General features: G+C 38.3%; 2 protein-coding genes across 3 annotated transcripts; both read right to left on the reverse strand.

Annotated features, from left to right (window-relative positions):
• Window positions 1-3,866: 3,866 nt before the first annotated feature.
• Window positions 3,867-12,107, reverse strand: pigr (polymeric immunoglobulin receptor). 2 transcript variants are annotated; one of them, XM_079348599.1, is made up of 8 exons: window positions 11,981-12,107; window positions 11,126-11,467; window positions 10,955-11,036; window positions 10,522-10,748; window positions 7,744-7,828; window positions 4,869-4,957; window positions 4,687-4,736; window positions 3,867-4,572 (listed from the first exon to the last, which is right to left on the reverse strand). In XM_079348599.1, the coding sequence occupies exons 1-8, from the start codon at window positions 12,027-12,029 to the stop codon at window positions 4,483-4,485; spliced, it is 1,014 nt and encodes a 337-aa protein (XP_079204725.1). In that variant the 5' UTR covers window positions 12,030-12,107; the 3' UTR covers window positions 3,867-4,482. The 2 variants fall into 2 exon arrangements, with proteins under 2 accessions (XP_079204725.1, XP_079204724.1); XM_079348598.1 differs by having other exon boundaries at window positions 4,687-4,757; window positions 11,981-12,106.
• Window positions 12,108-13,972: 1,865 nt separating this feature from the next.
• dad1 (defender against cell death 1) lies at window positions 13,973-19,872 on the reverse strand. The gene is made up of 3 exons (XM_079349453.1): window positions 19,528-19,872; window positions 18,007-18,178; window positions 13,973-16,194 (listed from the first exon to the last, which is right to left on the reverse strand). Exons 1-2 carry the CDS (start codon window positions 19,736-19,738, stop codon window positions 18,048-18,050), a joined length of 342 nt encoding a protein of 113 aa, XP_079205579.1. The 5' UTR covers window positions 19,739-19,872; the 3' UTR covers window positions 13,973-16,194; window positions 18,007-18,047.
• Window positions 19,873-20,081: the final 209 nt, after the last annotated feature.

Consider the following 20,081-nt stretch of genomic DNA (forward strand, 5'->3'; position numbering starts at 1 on the left):
CATACAGGGATGACCTCCATCTAGTGGCAAAACTGATCTTGCATGAAACGTATTTAGATTAATGGCCTGAACAAAGAGAGGGTGGCGAAAGTCAAATAGACTGAAGTGGCCTGCAGAAAAAAGAATATCATCAGACTACAATGCAATACAATAAAATATATAAACTAGAAGATATATAATATCTTATAACATAGTAGTAGTAGTAGTAGAACAAAAACAGAAAACTATAGAGAAATTAATTTATTAAAAAATCAAACTTACACACTCAAGGTATAAAAAAAAAAATGGACAGCATGTTATGTAAGTTAAGGATTTAAAAATAAACATGAACAGTTACGACAGCATGAACTGGTATCATCTAAGGGTAAAATTAGATAAAACATGTGAAAGAAATCCCTGAAAAATTGTTTGTCTATAAACAACTTTGAACGTTTGTATCCTTGAAGATATGGCGATGCACCGTCCAAACGTGAAAAACAGGTTTTTATGTTCACGATGTGCCGGCATGAAGAAGGGGTTTGATCTTTAGCAGGTGTTTACTGTTTATGAGTGAAGTTTGTTGTTCTGAATCTTTTTTAAAGAGATGAATTGATCAATTGCTCAATATAATGTCAAATTATGTAAGTGTATTTGTTTGTGGGTACGTGGTTGTGTGGGTATCAATATGATACTTTTTGTTTCCTATTCCGTGTGCTTTAGTTCATGATTTAAATATATTTGCATCTGTCTGTTTGCTTGAATAGGTTTATTTTTCTTAATATGAATAATATTAATTCATTCCTTTAAATATGTCAAACTAAAAGTTGTCATATCTTTAAAAAACTTGATGTCAGTGAAGGCATACAGAAGAACCACCAAGTCATCATTGTATACTCTTACATAAACATTGTTATTTCGTGATGTCCAAATAATCACTGGCATTTAAAGAAACTAAAACTGTTCAAAATATTTCCCCCACAGACGGCCTTATATAACTGTAAATTCCTCTTTGTGAAAAGTGACTCATTCTCATCTTATTTACAAAGTGTTTCATTATAAAAGAGAATGAAAATGAAATGATTTACAACAGGGAACTAGGAGAATAGGAGTTCGCAATTAAAACTGAATAGAAACATAGTCAGAAATTTTTATTATAACTGATAGAACAAAGTCCCTATACACACAGTTTGACTAATGAAGGTGATATCTTCAAGAATCTTGAGTTACTCTAAGGGCTTTAACTGATACTTAACATTTATTTAAAGGCAGAATGAGCCACACCAATATTGCATACCTGTTTCATTATTCTGTAAGCACGTAAGTCCCATGGAGGAAGGATTCATCACATCCTGCTCAAGACTGCAGACTCAGATGTGCAGTATGCGCACTACTCATTCAAAAAGACAACAGGCCTTGTTCACACTGCACCTCCAAATCAGATTTTTTTTAGCACATCCAGACTGTATGTAGTTTGGTTTTTTGGCCAGTCTGGACACAAACAGCCACATGAGGTCTGATTTTTCCAAATCGGATTCAAAACACATACGCAGGTGGTTTCGAATGCGATTCAAATCTGATCCCTACAGATCTGACTCAATCTGAACGTCTCGACAGTCTCAATGTGTCTTCAACATCACTCCCAACGCGACAACATCGACAAGAACGATGTTGATCTGACAAGCCCGAAGTTAACTTTGGTCAGTGGAAGAAAACAGCAAGAATAAAAACATGGACAGACTGCTCCACAAGATTGTTTGTGACACAAATAGACACACCTTCCTTCTGCAGTTGTATTTCCGGAGCGTAACCCGTTAACATAGAAATCAATGTGGATCAGATCATGTCAATACGGACAGGCAGATCGGATCTGGTCAATTTCAATTTGTAATGCGTTCAGTATGAGTCCAGCTCAAATAAATATATCAAATAAAGATGCCATTTGAAAGGCATTATTACAAATTATCAAGTTGTTACACCCATTCATTTACAAACTTCTGTAATATCTCACCTGCACGGGGGTTTCTTGGGACGAATGATTGTAAAATTAGCTCTGTGAAACTGAGAGTTGTTGGACACTTACCAAGAATAGTCGGAAAAATAAATGTAGACCGATCAGCCGGCTGCTTTGACAAGAAGTAACTGAAAGCAGAAAATGTTCAGCTTAGAGGATGAAATGTGCTCGTGCTGCGCAGACACAACCGTTTTTGAAGGGGGCACATGGCCAGCCCTCTGGACACGCCCCTGTTGTTAGGCAAGTTATGTAATGTACTGTAAACATACTTTCTCTTTGCATTGATACCCATGATCACTTCTGAAAAGGCCTAAGAAATCAGTCAGATGTGTGAAAATTACACCATCTTATTTATTTGTATCTCTCACTGTGAGCCGTTTCACCAGATCTGTGATCTTGAGAATCTTCTCTTCAAAGGGATATATTCCAGAAATCTGATGGGGAATATCATTTCAACTATGTTTGATGTATCTACCAGTATGCCCTCTATTTTATGGATAAAAAAAATTGAGTACCATTAGATCATACCAACTACTTGCTGCTTTCATCACTTTGTAAAAGTGTACATTTCAAACCACTGCCACCAAGTGTAGCTGTTTTCAAACCCCTGTGGTGATATAACTAGATGCATGTCTTCAAATTAATGCTACAGGACTATTATAATGAAAAATATTACATTAAAATAAAACAGAATCGTATTTTGTGCATCGCCAGCCAAATGGCTTTTTCCTCCTATGAATGTAAGATAAAGTTAAACAAATCAAGTGTTCCAGGCTGGAGTTGGCTCCACAGCCTTTTTGGCCATCTCATTAGCTTGTTCAATTTACAATTCTAACACATCATTTGAGGTTCGGTACAAGAACAGACAGTCCAAGCATGAAATGTAGAGCTGTTTCGTTCTCTCAGAGTTCATTTAGGAACTCCTTCTAATGGTTTCTGCCTTCATTTACTTACTTCTCTCTGAAGAATAAATACCTCTCAGAGTAATGTCCATGCTGTCTGACTGTGCTTCCTAGTTTTCTGTCAAACAGAATGAATCCATGCCTAAGTGTGTTAATTAGCTGCATCATTATCTAGTTATGAAATAAACACTGCAGCCTAGCTCTACTTACAAAGACACAATCTGAAAATATGTCTTTATCAGTCCTGTGGGCTTTTCATGGTGACAAGATTTTAAAAATTAACTCTCATTTTACATTCTCATTGACATATTTCTCTGCAGCTGGAGACAACATTTAGGAGCAGACAGTGATTACCAAACACTTTTTAAACTCATCTTTGAAGGAAGAATGTGCGAGATGTCACACATAAAGCAGTAATCGAGTATATCCTATTTAAATATCTCTCTGAGTTATGACTGTCATACTGACCTATCAAGGACAAAAGAAAACAGAACAACATACTTACTGCTTATTTGGATGTCCAAGGGGTCTTTCGATCAATCGGTCAATCTGTATTAATTTATGTTCAACGTCAAGCTAGGAGTTAACTAAAGTGTGCTAACATTAGCCAGCTAACAAAACAATGAGGCCACAGGCAGCAACTCAAGTAGGACTAAATTGTCCATCACCTGCTCCTAATATCACTTAATTATGGTGAGTTCCATTTGGGAGGTGAAGGTGGAGGAGAGCGGAGGCCTCAGAATAACAAAGGCAATGCCAAACAGAAGTTTATTTTGGTTTCATGCTGGTGCTCAATGACGACATCTCACAGACCCTATATATATATATTATTAAACCCAGGCTAGTCCGTGGCATGCATGACGTTAGTCATTAGATACAATAACTACATTTCATTACACAAGGTAGACGAACAGCTATACTGACTTCATCTGTTTATTTCCCCCAAACACTCACACACTCAAAGACAAAAGAAAGCCTTTGCAATATTTTAATATTTTAAACTTTGGACATCATATTTATCAAATTAGCTGAGCAATTATATTTACTTTACATCAGATTAAAATAGAGCATCAAAAAAGTTTATATCCTGTTTTAACTGTTGTTCATTTACTGTTCATTTACTGCTCTTTGTACCTCTGCATATCCCCCCGGGGACAAATAACGTTTTTTGAATTGAATCAGCTCTATGACCGGGTTAGTCGACGTATAACCCGGTCTCTGTATTTTCTGGCCAAAGTGTGTACATGCTTTCAGTTAAGAGCTCGAGAAAGACAAACATTATGCCAGCACCAAACAGCACAAGGTCAGAGCCAGCAACTCTACGGCAGCAGTGAAGGTCAAAACGCTTCAACATATATTTAAAGAGAGAGAGTGAGAGACACCTGTAATTGAAGTGTGGCCACTTTTAAGAAACAGCTCTCTGTTACAATCTCCTGCCTGTTCCAGTTGTGTTATGAAAGCAGGAATTATGTGTTGATATTTAAAAAAAGCACAGGATATAAAGACAGGGATATATGGATATATTTTATGTCACTTGCAGTACACTACCACATACATGACATTCAGTCTCAAACACTGCACTGACGGAGCTCAGTACAGAAAGGCATCATCCCTCTTATCATCCCTGTTTAGGAAAACAACTGTTTTCTCCTGCTGGTCACTTACATCCCGTGGATATTTCTGTAGGAGAGACACAAGACCATAAAGCATGATAAGCATAAAGTCCCATCCTTGATTACAGTCTCTGATTTATAAAACTTTGAATGGAATACAGCAGTTTTACTGTGAACTTACATCTAACTTTGCTTTGTTGTCCTTGCTTTGTCCGCGGGTAGATCCCTGCTCTATAAATTGATATTTAGGATCTGTAAGCCACGAATAATAACGCATATTTCACAAACCTTTAAAGGAGGTTACTGATAGTAATTTGACAATACTCAATATTTAATATTGAAAGTGATGAGAGGTTTCCTTACTGTGCACTTTCCACAACTTCCTCCCAAATATGGCTACTCCGAGGAGAAGGACTATAGCAGAGCACATCAGCCAAGACTCCAAGTGGTGACTGTAACACAGTGACAGACGTGGTCTGAACAGAGGGTTTAGACTTTGACTGCAACTGCACATACATACTGACATGTGAGATGATGACAGACAGATAGACAGCTGGATCTTTATCTGCATTAGACTAAGCTTAATATGGAGACATCATGACAGTAATACATAAGGACAATAATGTTAAAGATAGAGCCTGACCGATAATTGGGCCAGCTGATAGGCAGACATTAGCATATCAAGTGAGTATTTTATTGGCTTCTTTTATTGCAGATATGCACCAATATTTCTAGATTCATACAACATTCAAATAATATTTCATTTGAGTTTGAGATCATAGATCAAAATATTAACAGCCAACTTATCGGTATCAGATTTTTTTCTTTTCCTAATATCACTATCAGCTCCAAAAATTCCCTATTGATCCAGCTCTATTTAAAGTCTCTCTAAACTTAGCTTGAGATTCTCAAAACTCTGGGCAAAATGCAGTTAGAATGGGTCAGAGACCAATTTCTTATTGTTGGCTAATCACTCTTGATTTTTCTCAGAGAAAGAAAAAAACCCTTCAATCACAATAATGTTACAGAAACTTACTATGTGTCATGATTTAGTTTTGTATGTCTGAGTTTTGAGTTGTCTTTTTGTAGTTTTCCTTTCCTTTTCTTTTTCTTTTTTTGGACCTGAGTGTTGTTTTGTTTCCTGTGTGTTAATGTTTTCTCGTTTGGTCCTTAGTGTTTTGTTTCTTAAATTCTTATTTCTCTGTGTTCTAGTGGGTATTGTTTTGTTATTTCTCGGTGTCTTCAGTGTTTTTTTATTTACTTTTTAGTTCTCAGTGTTGTCTTGATTATCCTGATTGTCTTCACCCATCTCATTAGTCTCAATTATGTCTAATTACCCCATGTCTATTTAGTCTCAGTGTTTCTTACCTTCTGTGTCAGTTCATTGTCATTTGTGGTGTTGGGTGTTTGTTTTATGACTGAAAATGGAAGCTGGTGTGTGCAAAATCCAGCACATCCGTTGGCTGCTACTTTTCAAAAGAAGCTGTAACTCTCCTGCAGCTTTATGGAAAGCACTGACTTCCTTTTCAGTATGACAGACAGCCTACCTGTCATCATGCAGCAGGTCATGTTAGCATGATAAGCTAAACTCGCTAAGCAACACACACAACCCGAGATTGGTATAAGTGTTAGTTTGTGCTGTGCTTGCTTGGGCAAAAGTCAGATGTTAACATGCAGGAAGGCTTACTCTTAACACAGATTAAAAATTGATTTGACGAATATTGTACTCTTGTGTTCCCTAAACATATTTCAGCACCTTTGCACTATACATAATGGCATCTTCAGGCTTTGACAAAACAGATGTGTTTCAATGTTCCCTTTGTCTATTACTGCGTTTATTCACTGAGTCTTCATTAAGCTGGTTGTGATTCTAAAATTGCAGTATTGACATTAACACAGTCGGGAAGATGGTAAAGACAGACATACTTTCAGTATCAACTCTAAATCAGAGCTAGCAAGAGATCACAACAACAAAGACAAGAAACTGTGGCCATTGGTGTAGCTTTCAACAGCAAGGTAACCTTAAAGAGGACATATTATATCCCTTTTCATCATTTCAAACAAATCCCCTGTGGTCTAAATGAAACATCTGTGCTGTGCTTTGGTCAAAATATAACATACTGTAAATCAGCCACCATAGGAGGTTTGTGACCCTATATAAACCAGCTCTTTCAGAATGCTCTGTTTTGGTGTGTGTGTGTGTGTGTGTGTGTGTGTGTGTGTGTGTGTGTGTGTGTGTGTGTGTGTGTGTGTGTGTGTGTGTGTCTCTTTAGATGCAATGAGTGTCTCTGAATTTTTCCAGTAGATGTCACTCCTCTGAAGCGAGAATAAAAATGGCGGCCCTGCACAACAGTCTTGCTCTAAGCTACGGGTAGAGTCCATAGATGGAGAAACCAGGGGAGGGTATTTTCTTACCAGTCACAAATTGAGAAAAATTTAAACAGAGCATATTCGCTGCATGTATTGTAAGACTTATGCAGATCACAAACACATGACTGAATGCATTCATTTTAAAATGATGTGGGGGTGATAGGACACTCAGGTGATAGGACACTCAGGTTTACCAAATGAATGTTAAAAATGAATGTTAAAAAAACACTTTAAAAGGGAATTTTCATGTTAAGTCCCCTGTAAAGTAATAATGCTATGATTATTTAAACAAGGCTGACATCATGCAGAACATGGGGTTTATGAACAATTATAGAAGCTGTACGTTATTATTTCAGAGCTTGAGTTCCTCCGCCATTGAAAAATCCCATAGTGTGAAAATAGACAGCAGAAGTTGAACCTAAACACCTGCAACAGTCAATAACGGCCTACAGGCAGTTAATACTGCAAGTAAACAAACTTTCCTGTAAAGTGAACTGCTGACATGGTAAATATCAGGCCAACCATGAGAATGACATAGAGAAACTGAAATGACAATTTTGGATAGAATGTAAAATGTAACATTGAATACATACAGGATCCTTTCATAGAAAGCATTAAAGGATTTGTCTTTCCACACTTTAAAGTCTTCCCATCAAGCATGAAGGGTGTGTGAAAGAACTGGTTCTGGGAACTCTTATGTGTACATTCAGGTTCAAATATGGACTAAGGGCCTAAGTGGAGTTTTGTTTTAATAAAGGGCTTACAATCACTATTCTTACCAAGCTTTAGATGGGCAGATTAACATTTTATAACCAAAAAACGTGCTCTCTATATCTGAACAGCTGTCCAAATCGCGCTTCACTCTTACCTATGAGTGGAATCCTTGCTGATGGGTTTGGCTGGCATGTAGGCATTACACTGACTTGGCGCAGGTGTGGATGTCACAGACAGCGCTGCAGAAGAAAAAGACATTTAACACGCATCTGAAAAAAGATGTTACAAGTACAAGCAAAGTAGTGTTTGCAGCAGCGCCCACAGAGTTCATGGCATCCATATTCTTGATAAGTGCCTTGTAATGATCAATACCATCTAGCTTTGAGAGCTAAAAGAACTCCTGCCATCCGTCACAAACACATATTGATCTCTAAGCTGCACTTGGCTACCTCTCAATACAGCTGACTGATGTGGGCAAAAGGGCAAAATGTGGCCTCTTTTCACCTACAATGCCTGGATTAACTAGTTCTGCATAGCAATCTGGAGTTTGAATTGGCATGTCAGGTCACCATTTAATCAAGTCTGAAAGTCCTCCTTTTCACACTTGCCTGAAAAGACTTTAAAAAAATGAATAAATAAATAAAAAGTTTCCAAGCATAAAACACCAGTGAACACTGAGTTTGTCAGACAATGCAAGCTTTGAAAATATAGGTAAGCAACATACAAAAATCAAGTGTTTTTGCAGTGATCAGTGTTCTTTTTTATTTATTTTGGGGGATTTGTCAGAATTTGAACCCGGGCCACCTGCTTGGAGGACTGTAGCATCCATATATGGGGTGTTTGCAGTGACCACCACTCTACCGGCATGATCAGTGTATTTCAATAAACTCTACAATGATATGTAACGTCAAAGGTTGTGACTGAAATCATTCATTAATTTCAAACTCTCTTCTCTCTATTTAGCAAGTTTTATCTGAAGGACAATATTGTCCATGTTCACACAGGGGAAAGTTGCTTTTGCTGGGAAGAATGCTGCTATGCTATTAATATCATATTTCTGTATTACAGTAAGTTGCATAAATTCTGAAGAATCATTATCATTTGAACATTTGACCTTGATCATCTCTTGAAGGGAATTGAACAATAAAAATTTGGCCATAATTCAAGATAAAGAAACATATATTCAATAACATATAAGCTAAGAAACAGCTATTGCACGCATTCACCGTGTGAACTATGAATTAGCTAAAAGCTAGTATTACTGCTTAGTACTGTTACATGATGTAAATTCCTTTCACTTTACCTAATTAAAGAAAGGATATCACTATGGCTATAAACCAGGCCTTGTCTTTTCTGATGCTTATTAATGAGAAAGTATGAAGAAATGATAACATTTTTCAGAGTTGTTACATAGATATGATTGACATTCGTAAACACAGCAGTATGACAGCTGATAATTTTTTCACCTTGACAGTAACAGTAACCTGTAAAGAAAGTAAATACAGTATATATATATTTTGTTGCAACAGGTGGCTGTGTTTTATGGACAAAGAGAAACAGCTGCAGTGGCTTAGTCATGTGATCTGCTGATGAAGTAATTCCTGTCTGGTTCTTAGTCATCATATATATGTATGTGTGTGTGTGTGTGTATATATATATATATACATATGCACACACACACACACAAAGGTCAAACTCATTTTAAAAGGATATTGTAATTAGTAAGCGATGTGTTTGGTGACAAACTCATGGAGTTTAAAACATAATTCTTGCCATTATTTACAACTCTATTGAGTAATTTAGTGTCTTTGACAGTGGTGGATGGTCAACAGGGTGAGCGAGGGAGCTGCCCAACCACTCTCAGGCGGGGAGTAACAGATGTTCACTGAATATGATTTGTTTTAAATAGTTTTAAATGTAGTCTATAAATATTTACAATTTTAAAGCAGGCAGGGACAAATATTATGCAGGAATTGAGTAAAACGTATTATCTGCAATAACAATGGCTTCCATTGCCACTCATTACATGTTGCAAATGCTCATTACTCTCCTTTAATACAAAAGACAGGATCTTTAATGGGTGCAGGACAAATGCGTCCATAAAACTACTTTCCACACCGCTTCTAATTAGTTGGCAGGTGAAGGATACGTCCCGTGACTGGGGACATAAAGAGTGAGTGGTGCAGTGTGAAGCTATCAGAGCATAGACGATCTATTGAAATAGATCAGAGTAGCAGACCACACTATGAGTCTTTGAGCTTTTTATTTTAAGTTCATGGTTTCACATTTTTTTGTTAGAGTTCTGATAAAAACTCTCTACCACAGCCACCAATAAACACAGTTGGCTAATGACGGATCACAACACCAGTAGCTGACGATGTTTATATTGTATCAGGGAATGTTTGAGACCAAAACAATGCAAGAAGGTAAACAGACTTAAGTGACTGTATAGTCAGCCAAGCCGCCTGGACCATTCTTAGATAATAAAAATAATGCAATACTTCCTGCAGTTATGGTTGGATCAATGTTGGATTATTTTCTTAGGAAAAACCAACGGCACTAGATTAAAAAAAAAAGCGGACAGAGACTAACATTGAAGGCGTCATTGTAGTTGTTTTGTCTGCACTAGGGTTCATCAGACAGCTGTCACACCAGCACAAATGAAGCGCACTAACCTGGCAAACAGACTTGACTTCTGTGCAATTGAGCCAAACAGATAAGGCGTGAAAATGTGTTGTGTTTGCTTGTTTTTTTGTTGTTGTTTTTTTGCCCCCAAGTGCCAAAAAAGTCAAGAAGAGAAAAAAAAAGATGACAAATAGGAATGGCTGATGCATTTTTTTTTTTTTTGAATTACCATTCAGTGGAAGACACGGTTAAGAAAGGATAATATGCTAATACATTTTCAATTTAGAAGGGATCGTTATCAACTTACTGTCTTTGGGTCGAGGTGTTACCAGCACTTGAACGGACATCTTATGCTTTCCTGCAGAACACGTGTACCAGCCAGTATCTCTCAGCTGCAGCTTCTTTAGGGTTACAGTGTAAGTCCTAGTTCTGTCATCACTGATGGCCACTGAAGCGTCTTCGTAGCTCTCTCCAGCATCTGTCAGCAGACAGTGGCTCCAGTCTCCACTCCTACACCACTTCTTTCTGCTTTCTCTGCAAACAATCACAGGGGAGTCAGGGGAGACTGACTGTCCATCAGAGTTTGGCTTGAATTGAAGATTTCAAACAAATAACAATTTTTCTCGGGTTCACTCGTACTTTATAAATGTTGGATTTTCCGAGTGAGGATTTTGCATGGCACTGGTGGTATCTAAAACATTGTAAGGATTTTTAGACTAAAAGTGGGAAAAATGCAATACCTGTATCTGTCACTGTAGAGGCATTCAACTGTGACACTTCTCCCTTCTTCCCCAGTCACTTGGGTGTTCACCACAGACATACCTGCAGGAAATGAACGAACATATGAAATGTGCACATTTTGTTGGTTTCTTTAATGCATCAACAAAGGTTTAAGATTTCAAATCACTCACCATCAATGACCCTGATGTTGGAGAAAGTGACAACGTCAGCCCTCCATATACTGCCTATCTCCACACCACATATGTACCAGCCAGTGTCCCCTTTATGCAGGTTTTTCATGGTCACAGTGAAAACCAGTTGGGCCATGTTGTCAGAAATACTCACTTCCTTGGCTGGATTGGATGCACGGAGGTCATCCGTTCGGGCTAAAATGGTGCAGAACTCCCTCGTCGTACCCCGACACCAATATTTTACATAATGTTCATACTGAGGCTCGTAGTGACACGGTATGACAAGAGATTGGCCCTCCAGGACTGAATACTCTCCCTCTGTGGTTGCCCCGCACAGGATGGCTGAGGAAAGGTGAGGATGACTTCAGGTTGAAAACAGTAATGGTTTCAGTTTCATTTCTTATAAAACACTCTCCCTACTTCCCAGCTCGCACCCCTTGTTCCAAAATTGGATTATCCTTCTATGAAACAGATTTAGGGTAGAAAAATGTAGCAGGCCTTTGGAGAACAGAAAAATAAACATCAAACCAACTCTAGCCAATGGTGCAAAGAGTACAGAGGCTTAAAAGATTATTTTTTAACACAATAGCCCTCTGCGGCTTCCAGACAAAAGGGCGGCTCTAACAACCTTTCAAGTCTCTCTATTACAAATAATTAATACATAAAACATATCAATAAATAAATAACGAGAAGAGAAAAGTCTTACATTGTAGCATGAGTGTTTGCCAAAAGCATTACAAAGTAAGGGGTGCACAATGCATATTCGTCATCTGAACAACCCATTTTTTTCATAAATCAAAGTCTTACTGAATAACTTTTGTAATCCTATGACATCAGTATGTGCTCAGTGATTACCTGGGATCCATATTGCCAGGCTCAGGGCACGTATGTAGAGCTTCGACATGTTTCACCATCTGTTAGAGGTATTCCAAGTGAATCCACTCCCTTCTGTTAATGGACTCCAGTTTCCGCAATGAAAGTTTTTCTCTTGGTCATGTGACTATAAATTGGATTCAGATTTTTCAGATTTTAACCATCTAGGTGCCAGTTGGATTTTTTTGAGTAAGTAATGTTATCAGTGAAAATCTAACAAGTTGAAATCCTATTGGTATAGTTGTAAAATACTGAATAACGGTTTTGTTTTGTGGCTTTAGGTGACCCTAATTTTTACTAGTTTCAGTCACGGTCATGAACACTTTTATAAATCACATAATGTATTTCTACAAAATCACCCATTTGCTAATGTTTGATATATTCTTTGACCTAAACTGAATATTTATTCAAATATTTAGACACTGCTTTATATGGAAGCCCTTAGTTGGCATGCATCAATACATTTTTACGTAATCAATTTTCCAGTGATGACTGATTATTCATATTTATTTCTCAAGAGTTTGAGTTATTTATCTATTTAGGGATAACACTACGTTTTCAATGTTAATGATTAATTTCTCATGACCTCGGGAAAATGGCCCAAATAAATCCTTACCACATCGTCATCCCTAGATAATAAAGTTGAGTAAACAAACTAAACTGACTCTTGTTCATGGTAGAGTTAAATAACACGTGTATGGATGTGTGTCCTCTTAAGGCTTCCATGCTGTTAGTGCTTTTACATATACAAATACTCCTGAAGCTGCATGTCTGAAAGTAAATTGCTGTTTTTTCACTCCCAAATTTATACACTTGGTAATGTATGACAGCTGTTTTTTTTTTAACATTGTGTTTTAGCACAAAGACAGCAAAGGGATAAAAGGTAGCCTAGCAATTTAGCGCAGTTCAAAGTAACCCTGCACTTATCATGTTCACATGGTAACACAACCTCTTAAAAATTAAAATCCAACCATTTTCACTGTAAGGTTTTTGTACATTTAAATAACAGAACAGGATATTGTTTCTATATGCTATGCTATGCTAATTGTCTTCCAGCTGCAGCTTCATAAATAACAGAGGAAACCTTGTGTTCTCTGTAAAACAATAAAAAAAATAAAATACTTGCAATCAACCAAAGCTTAAATTATTATTTTATCATAGGTTTTGGCCTCTATAGTGTTCAGAGTCGTCTTTAGTTACATCTGCTGTTTTCTATTACATAGCCAAAGTGTTAGCTGTCTTTTTAATAACCTAATCTCCCAAGCAGCCAAATGCTAAGTGCCTCATTCCCTCCATGAATGCAGAAATGATTTGGCAGGCTGTAATAAAATGATTTGATTTGGGTGCCTGAAAACTTTGGATTGAGTCCAGTCTTCATTTGTTGGATTAAGCCTCTACACGCGGCCCCCACAGCCACCGAATGAACAAACAATTATTCCAAGCCTCTCTGTCAAGGCTGTCAGGGATGTCCCTAAAGCGGCTTGCTTTTTGCTCTGGCTTCAAAGCCTTTTATGGTCATCCATTTCCTGGAAACATGAACGCAGGACTCTGAATTGAGACTGTAACTGTTCACGGTTTGGAAGAATCGAAACTTAACTTTCACAGCACTGATTATTTCCAGCCAGTTGTGCTCTGTCATCCATGGCATAGAGTCTAGTGTCCTGTTTTTCCTTGCAGCTTTAGTAAGAGAAACCCTGTTTGACGTATCTAATTGCTCACACTGTAAGGAGGTGGTCGCTTTTCCTGTCTCTAAAATAAATATATGGGGGGAGGGGGGGGGGGGAATCAGTTTCTCTGCCTGTGTTTTTAAAAAAAAAATCAAAATCAGAATCTGTTTTTGTTGTCAAGTAAAATATGAGAAAATGAGAAGCAGAAGAAGTTACCATTATTGTTAGGTGTTACCACATAGGCCTACTGCTTAGTGGTTAATGAAACAACAGCAGCCTTCTTTGTTCAATAGGACACTGGCTATGATCACTTGTTATTGTTTTATTTTCAGGAAGGCGCAGTTATTGAATAAGATCAGGAAGGTTTCATGAACATAACCCCCTCAATATTGTGTTTTGTACATCAAGTGCAGAAAGCAGCTGTTACAATATATGCACTGACGTATTTGTACATCAGCTTGTTTTAGAACTACTTTTAAGTGATGCTTGTTTTACTCAACTATGTTAATGTGATTACATTTGCAGTTTATTATTCTTCTCTCAATAAGTGATACATTTCCCTGAAACCAGGGTGACACATGTTAGTAAAGAAAACCAAACAACTGAAACATGTACAGAGCAAACTCAGAAAAGAGGTAAGATGCTCGGCTGCTGCTGGGCTGCTTATCACCTAAAAAAGATGTATTCGTATTCCATTCAACGATAATAAAGTAATAATAAGACCACTTTTTGAAGGTCGCAGTCACTTCCTGAAATTGAAAGCATTTTTATCAGGCCTTAACTCAGTCTCAGACTGGGCCGACTCCAGAATTCATACAGTGGTTCATGTACCATATAACTAGTTTGATTTCTATCCCCCAGTTACAGCTGCAACCTTCCAGGTGTTACGGTCTATGTGTGACACGCCCCCTAAACACAAGTCGGTGGCTTTTCATTGATATTTATGGTCTTGGTCTTGTTTCGGTCTCCGAGCACTGTGGTCTCGGGTTTATTTTATCTCCGTTACTGTGGTCATGACTACAACATTAACATTTAGAATCAAACCATCACATAGCATGACTTTTCTTTGACCAACAACGACCCTAAAATGTCATTAACATGTAATATCATTGTGATAATTACACGTAATATAGATGTACTATGTAACAAGATGACATGTTGACTTGACTATGAATACTCCTTTCAGTAGCAGGAAGTAGCTTCTATTCCAACATGTAATCAGGACCAGATAATCAGCTCCTAATATTGCTATCTTAGACTCTTTATTTAAATGGTCTTGGGTCAAATATATCTGGTTCTTCAGTTCTCTTTTCTCTTAAGCCCCGGTGCTAAGGCTATTCGTTTAATATGTAGAGGTAGGTGGATGGACTTTTTGTCTGCTATTAAATCAGCGTAGGAAGAGATTTATATCTGACCTTTAAAGGCGAGGCCTGGAGTGCCAACGTGATTTAGTCCACTTTCCATCTCTGTATGCAAGAAGGTTTCATATCCTGTCCAAACTGGCCCCTTACATTCACACCCCTCGGCTCTGTGCAGTTTAAAGCAATCGGGCTGGACCGTGTTTTACTCTATCAGTTGTTCCAGGAACAAGTAATAGCAGAACAGCCTCTCTTTGCTCTGGGGTGTAATGTTCTGTTCTCGATTTCCCCACTTTTTGCATGATGGGCGAGAAGACCTGCTGCTCAAATTGAACCCCACATACTCATTCTTATTGGCTCAGAAATTGACTTTAGGCTAGGTTCTGCTGACTTTTAAAAAATGATGCAATCTGTGGAGTTAAAAATCACTTTTCTTAATAGATGGAGCTCTTTTTGCAGCACCAAATTCTTTCTTTCCTGTCAACTTGGGGAAAGATTTTTTCACTTTTTGCTGTTACAGACTCAAGACAGATGATGCATCTGCCACAAAATGATGCAAAAAACTCAATGTTTGAAGCTGTCATTTCACCATGGATATATACGTCAACCTAATGACAGTGGATTACAGGGGTTGGGGTATTTTTTTCACACAAAACGTTTCAGATCTCATTTCAAAAGTAAGAAATAAACGTCAGAGAGGCCTCTTCAACTCATTTTGAAAATGCAAATAAATCATATTTATGTTCTGTCAACATGTGAATGTAATGTGTTCAAATGGTAAGCCACCACACTCAGCCATCTTTAGACACAGCTCAGACAATGTGCTGATAACTAACTTACAGAGCTTTACTAAAAACATGGCTGTTGAAAACTAAAGAGTCTTTCACTGAGGGACCACTTCATTAAACACCAGGCACATTTCTTCTTTTTTTATTATTGTTTTTGTCCTCGGTGCAAAAGGGAATGCTTTTCAAATCCTCACAATTTAAAAAAAAAAAGGGAACAAAAAAAAAAAAAAAAAAAATCAACTGTTCTCAGTAAGAAAACTGTACTGCATCATATTTGTCACAATGCATCGAATTCTGCATTTTTGCTGAGATGGGACTCTGAGTGGCACAACAGCTGATGTGGCGTCATGTCTTGGAGGGAGATTTTAGTCTCTTGTTGTTATCTGAAAGAAAACAAAAAAAACAGAAGGGGTGTGTGGGTTATTGACATCGAAGAAACTGGAGTTGTTTACAGGCAAAACTTAAACAAGAGGATGATCCGCCCACCAGCCTTAAATTCAAGAACAATGTTTTCCTGCAAAGCAAAAGCAATACTGGGTATGATGTGGATCTCCCCTGAGAGGAGGAAGGAAGTCTGTCTTATCACATTATCTATTTGGAGCTGTTCCACTGAGAACGACGAGATGAACCGGCAAGAACGGTTAATGTGGCTGAGTGTGCCCAAAGGACACGGGTATGTTTCTTGTTTTATAAGCACAAACATTACAGCGATGCCTTTATCTGGATAAAGAGCCACTTAACACATCCCATGAGTCCCTGTGTCATGCATTAACAGATCCAACCATAAACACTTGTGTTTTAGAAGAGATTTTCTTCATTTCTAATGTACTGATGGTAAGAAAGCATTTCTTTAAATGATTCATCCTTGACAAGTAGGGATACAGGATTTTGGATTTTGTCCCGCATTTCACGATAATCACAATATTATGTGTATAAAATCAGGTGAACACTCTTCAGAATATTACATGTGTTATTGATTGCTGCTTTTTCAAAAACACGAATAAAGTAAGCATCCCTCCCTCTGTAATTGGAAACGTTTGGTATTCAACACGAGCTACGTCTTATTTCCTTTTTAAACTGAAAGCCAAAAAGCGGAGTCTTTTTCCCTCCTGGTATGTGAAGCTGCAGTGCTGAGGGCTTAGTGCTCACAGAGAGGAGGAAGACACGTCAGACAGTCGCTGATAGATGACGTTTGAAGCCGCTCCATCGTTCATTGTAAGTGACAAGTTCATATTCAACCCCAGCCAATCCACACTTGGTTGAGTATCTTGCCGCTGACTTCAGCGGTTCATCTCGGTATGGCGCACATTCTGCGGTGTTTCCATACACTAATCCCAGGAGAGATTCCCAAATAACCGATCCGTACCGTCCCACTTTTTGTGCCCCTTCTGTTGGGGTGCCAAGAATGTGGAGCCGACCCGAAAAGGTGGAGCTAAACACTGCAGTCCGCTGATTGGTCGAAAGCTGATTGGTCACTTCCTGTGTGACATCAGCAAAACAAAACTCTGCCGTGTTTAAACCACTGACTGTAACACACAGCATGAATTTATTAGTTAGCGGTTAGCTGCTATCATCATGATGGTGATGCTATTTACATAACGGCTATCGGCATCCGGCAAACACTCCGCCTACCAAACAGGGCACGAGTGGCTGTGGAAACACGAACGGGATCAGGCTTAATCAAACTGTACCGATCCGTACCGGACTGCTGTGTGGAAACTGGGCTTTAATTTCCCTTAGTTGTTATACAGGTCCCTCTGCCATGATAACGCTAAATGTAGCGTAGCTTGATAAGGATGGCACTGGTGCACTACAGCTGGTCTCACACACAAACGAATGTTCCTGCCCCCCTGTGCTGAGTGAGAACAGAAACACGCCGTGTAGCGGCGCCTTTCGGATCAGTTAACCACTCCTTCATCCTTATTGACGAGTCTGCTTTTTAAAACACACTAAGTGTCCTTTCTGTAAGTACTGGGGAATGTTCAGGCCTAATGGATCAGGGTACTCAAGTCAAGGTTGTCCATAATGTGCTAGCTGTAGCTTTATATTGGAGAATTCGCTTACATAAGAAGGCACCAAATGCCGCTAAGTGGCATACAGCCTGCAGAAAGGACAAGTTAGGTCAAAGAATGCTTAGAAATATAATGAAAGGATGTTTGAGTAGTAAGAAGCATGTATTAAAAAAAACAAAAAACCTTCTGAGAGGGGAACGCCGTGCGTCAGATGCACGCCCGCTTCAACCGATGAAGTTCATCACGACCAGATGGAGGACAGTGTGCGCGAATAGAAAGTCAGCGAAGGCTCTCTCTGGAGAGATGGAGAGGAACTCTCCTTTGTTCTGCGGGTTGATCTGGATCCGAAGACACACTAAGAGAGAGAAGAAAAAAAAGACATTTTAATTTGTTCTAAACACATTCAACCCCGATCATAGCCGTTATGTTCAGGTTTTTTATTCCTATAGTGAGTTTAGTCCAAAATAGATGTGGGGCTAAACTGAACAGAACCCAACAAGACAAAGAAGACCTGAGATATTGTCTGTAATGGTGTCAGAGTTCAAACATTCTAACTTTTCCCTGAGAAGAGATTGGACTCATCGTGAAAACAACAGGTGGATAAATGATCAGACGTGAGATGAATAAACGAATTAGCAGCTATTTTGGATTCATTGGTTATGAGATCAAACATGAGTTGTTAAAGAGAAACAAAGACGAGCCATCTGTCTGTGGTGTCAGCGTCTCTTATGAGATCACAGACTGGAAGTCTTTATTTTCATCCACACCAACAACGTTTGGAAAGATATTATCCCCACAGTTTACAGCCTAGCTATTCATCACGCAGTCAAACACCATTAAAAAAACAAACATTTTCATCACATCAACACCATTACTAAATCTCACCGGAGTCACTGTTAAAAGACGTGTTCACAACTAAAAGGGACGCTGTATGAAGGATGTCTCAGTCCGTCCCAAAGGGGAACAAAGTCATTTAGAATTCTGTTCTCCTTCCTGATTCATTAAACACACACACACACACACACACACACACACACACACACCTAGAACGAAACACCTGCTGACCTGCAGTGTGTCACAACTTTATCTACTTTAAAAGCTAAACTTCAAACCTTTCTATTCTCCAAGCACAACAAGAGTGTGTGTGTGTGTTTTATCTCTCTTGTTGTATGTTTTCCTCCTGTTGTATTTCATACTTTACGTTGTTGATGTGAGTCTTCGGTACATTGGCTGGATGTTTCATTAGTATGACATCTTTGTCGTAGTCACTATTATTATTATAATTATTATTGTATTATTTTTTGTCTTCTTGTATTTTTACCCTCATTTTAAAGCACAGTGTTATTTCCTTTAATGAAATAACATTAATAAATGTGCTTGTCTTCACAAAGTGAAGCTTTATTGCTGACCTTGTAAAACTACTGTACGTTATAATGATAGGTTAGAATTACAGTCCTGTGTTTATTATTTTTGTTACTAAATGACGATCATTCAGTGTGGGTTGTTTTTGTACAATTAAAGGGTCTTAGAAAAGCGCTATATAAAACTAATGTATTATTACATTTTAATTAAATCTGAAGCTGTGCGATGTTAGCATCGTTAGCTCACGTTAGCTTGTTGTATCTACCCACGTTTTTTTTCAGGGCGACAAACCTTCACACTGTGAAGACACGCCTCACATCAAACTGGATAAATGTGTCTTACCTGCGAGGATAAAGGCGCCCACACATGAGATGAAGCCTGACAGAAAGCTGTTGAATGGAAAGGTACCGACGAGCAGACAGTAAAGAAACTGGAGCGCTCCAGTCAGCAGGATGTAGAGCAGATAAGAGTCCACCACCTTCAGCTTGTTAGGCGTGCTGCTGCTGTACTCCTCCAGGAACCGAGACACTACAGAAATGACCGAATTAGACATGATTCTGTCGTTTAGTTTGGATAGATTTAGGAAGAAAACAAAGACGAGTTGTGCACAGTCTTCTTCCTCAGTCGAATGAGTGACGTGTCCTCATTAACCGGAAGCGGACATGGCGTTACAAAAAATATATTCCGACTCGGACGGAACGGATATCAGAGGAACGAGCCCCACTGTTCAACAAAGATGTGTAAAAAGTAGAAAGATGGCTCACTCGGTAAATATTGTCAGATTAGGTTTATTTTGACGGTAATTTTGATTTTTTATGAATTTTACAGTACTTTATTTGAGCCAGTTTATATTGCAATTGACAGAATATTATCCTCCTCATCAATCTATGCACATT

The sequence above is a fragment of the Symphodus melops genome (assembly GCF_947650265.1).
Source record: "Symphodus melops genome assembly, chromosome: 7".
NCBI lineage: Eukaryota > Metazoa > Chordata > Actinopteri > Labriformes > Labridae > Symphodus > Symphodus melops.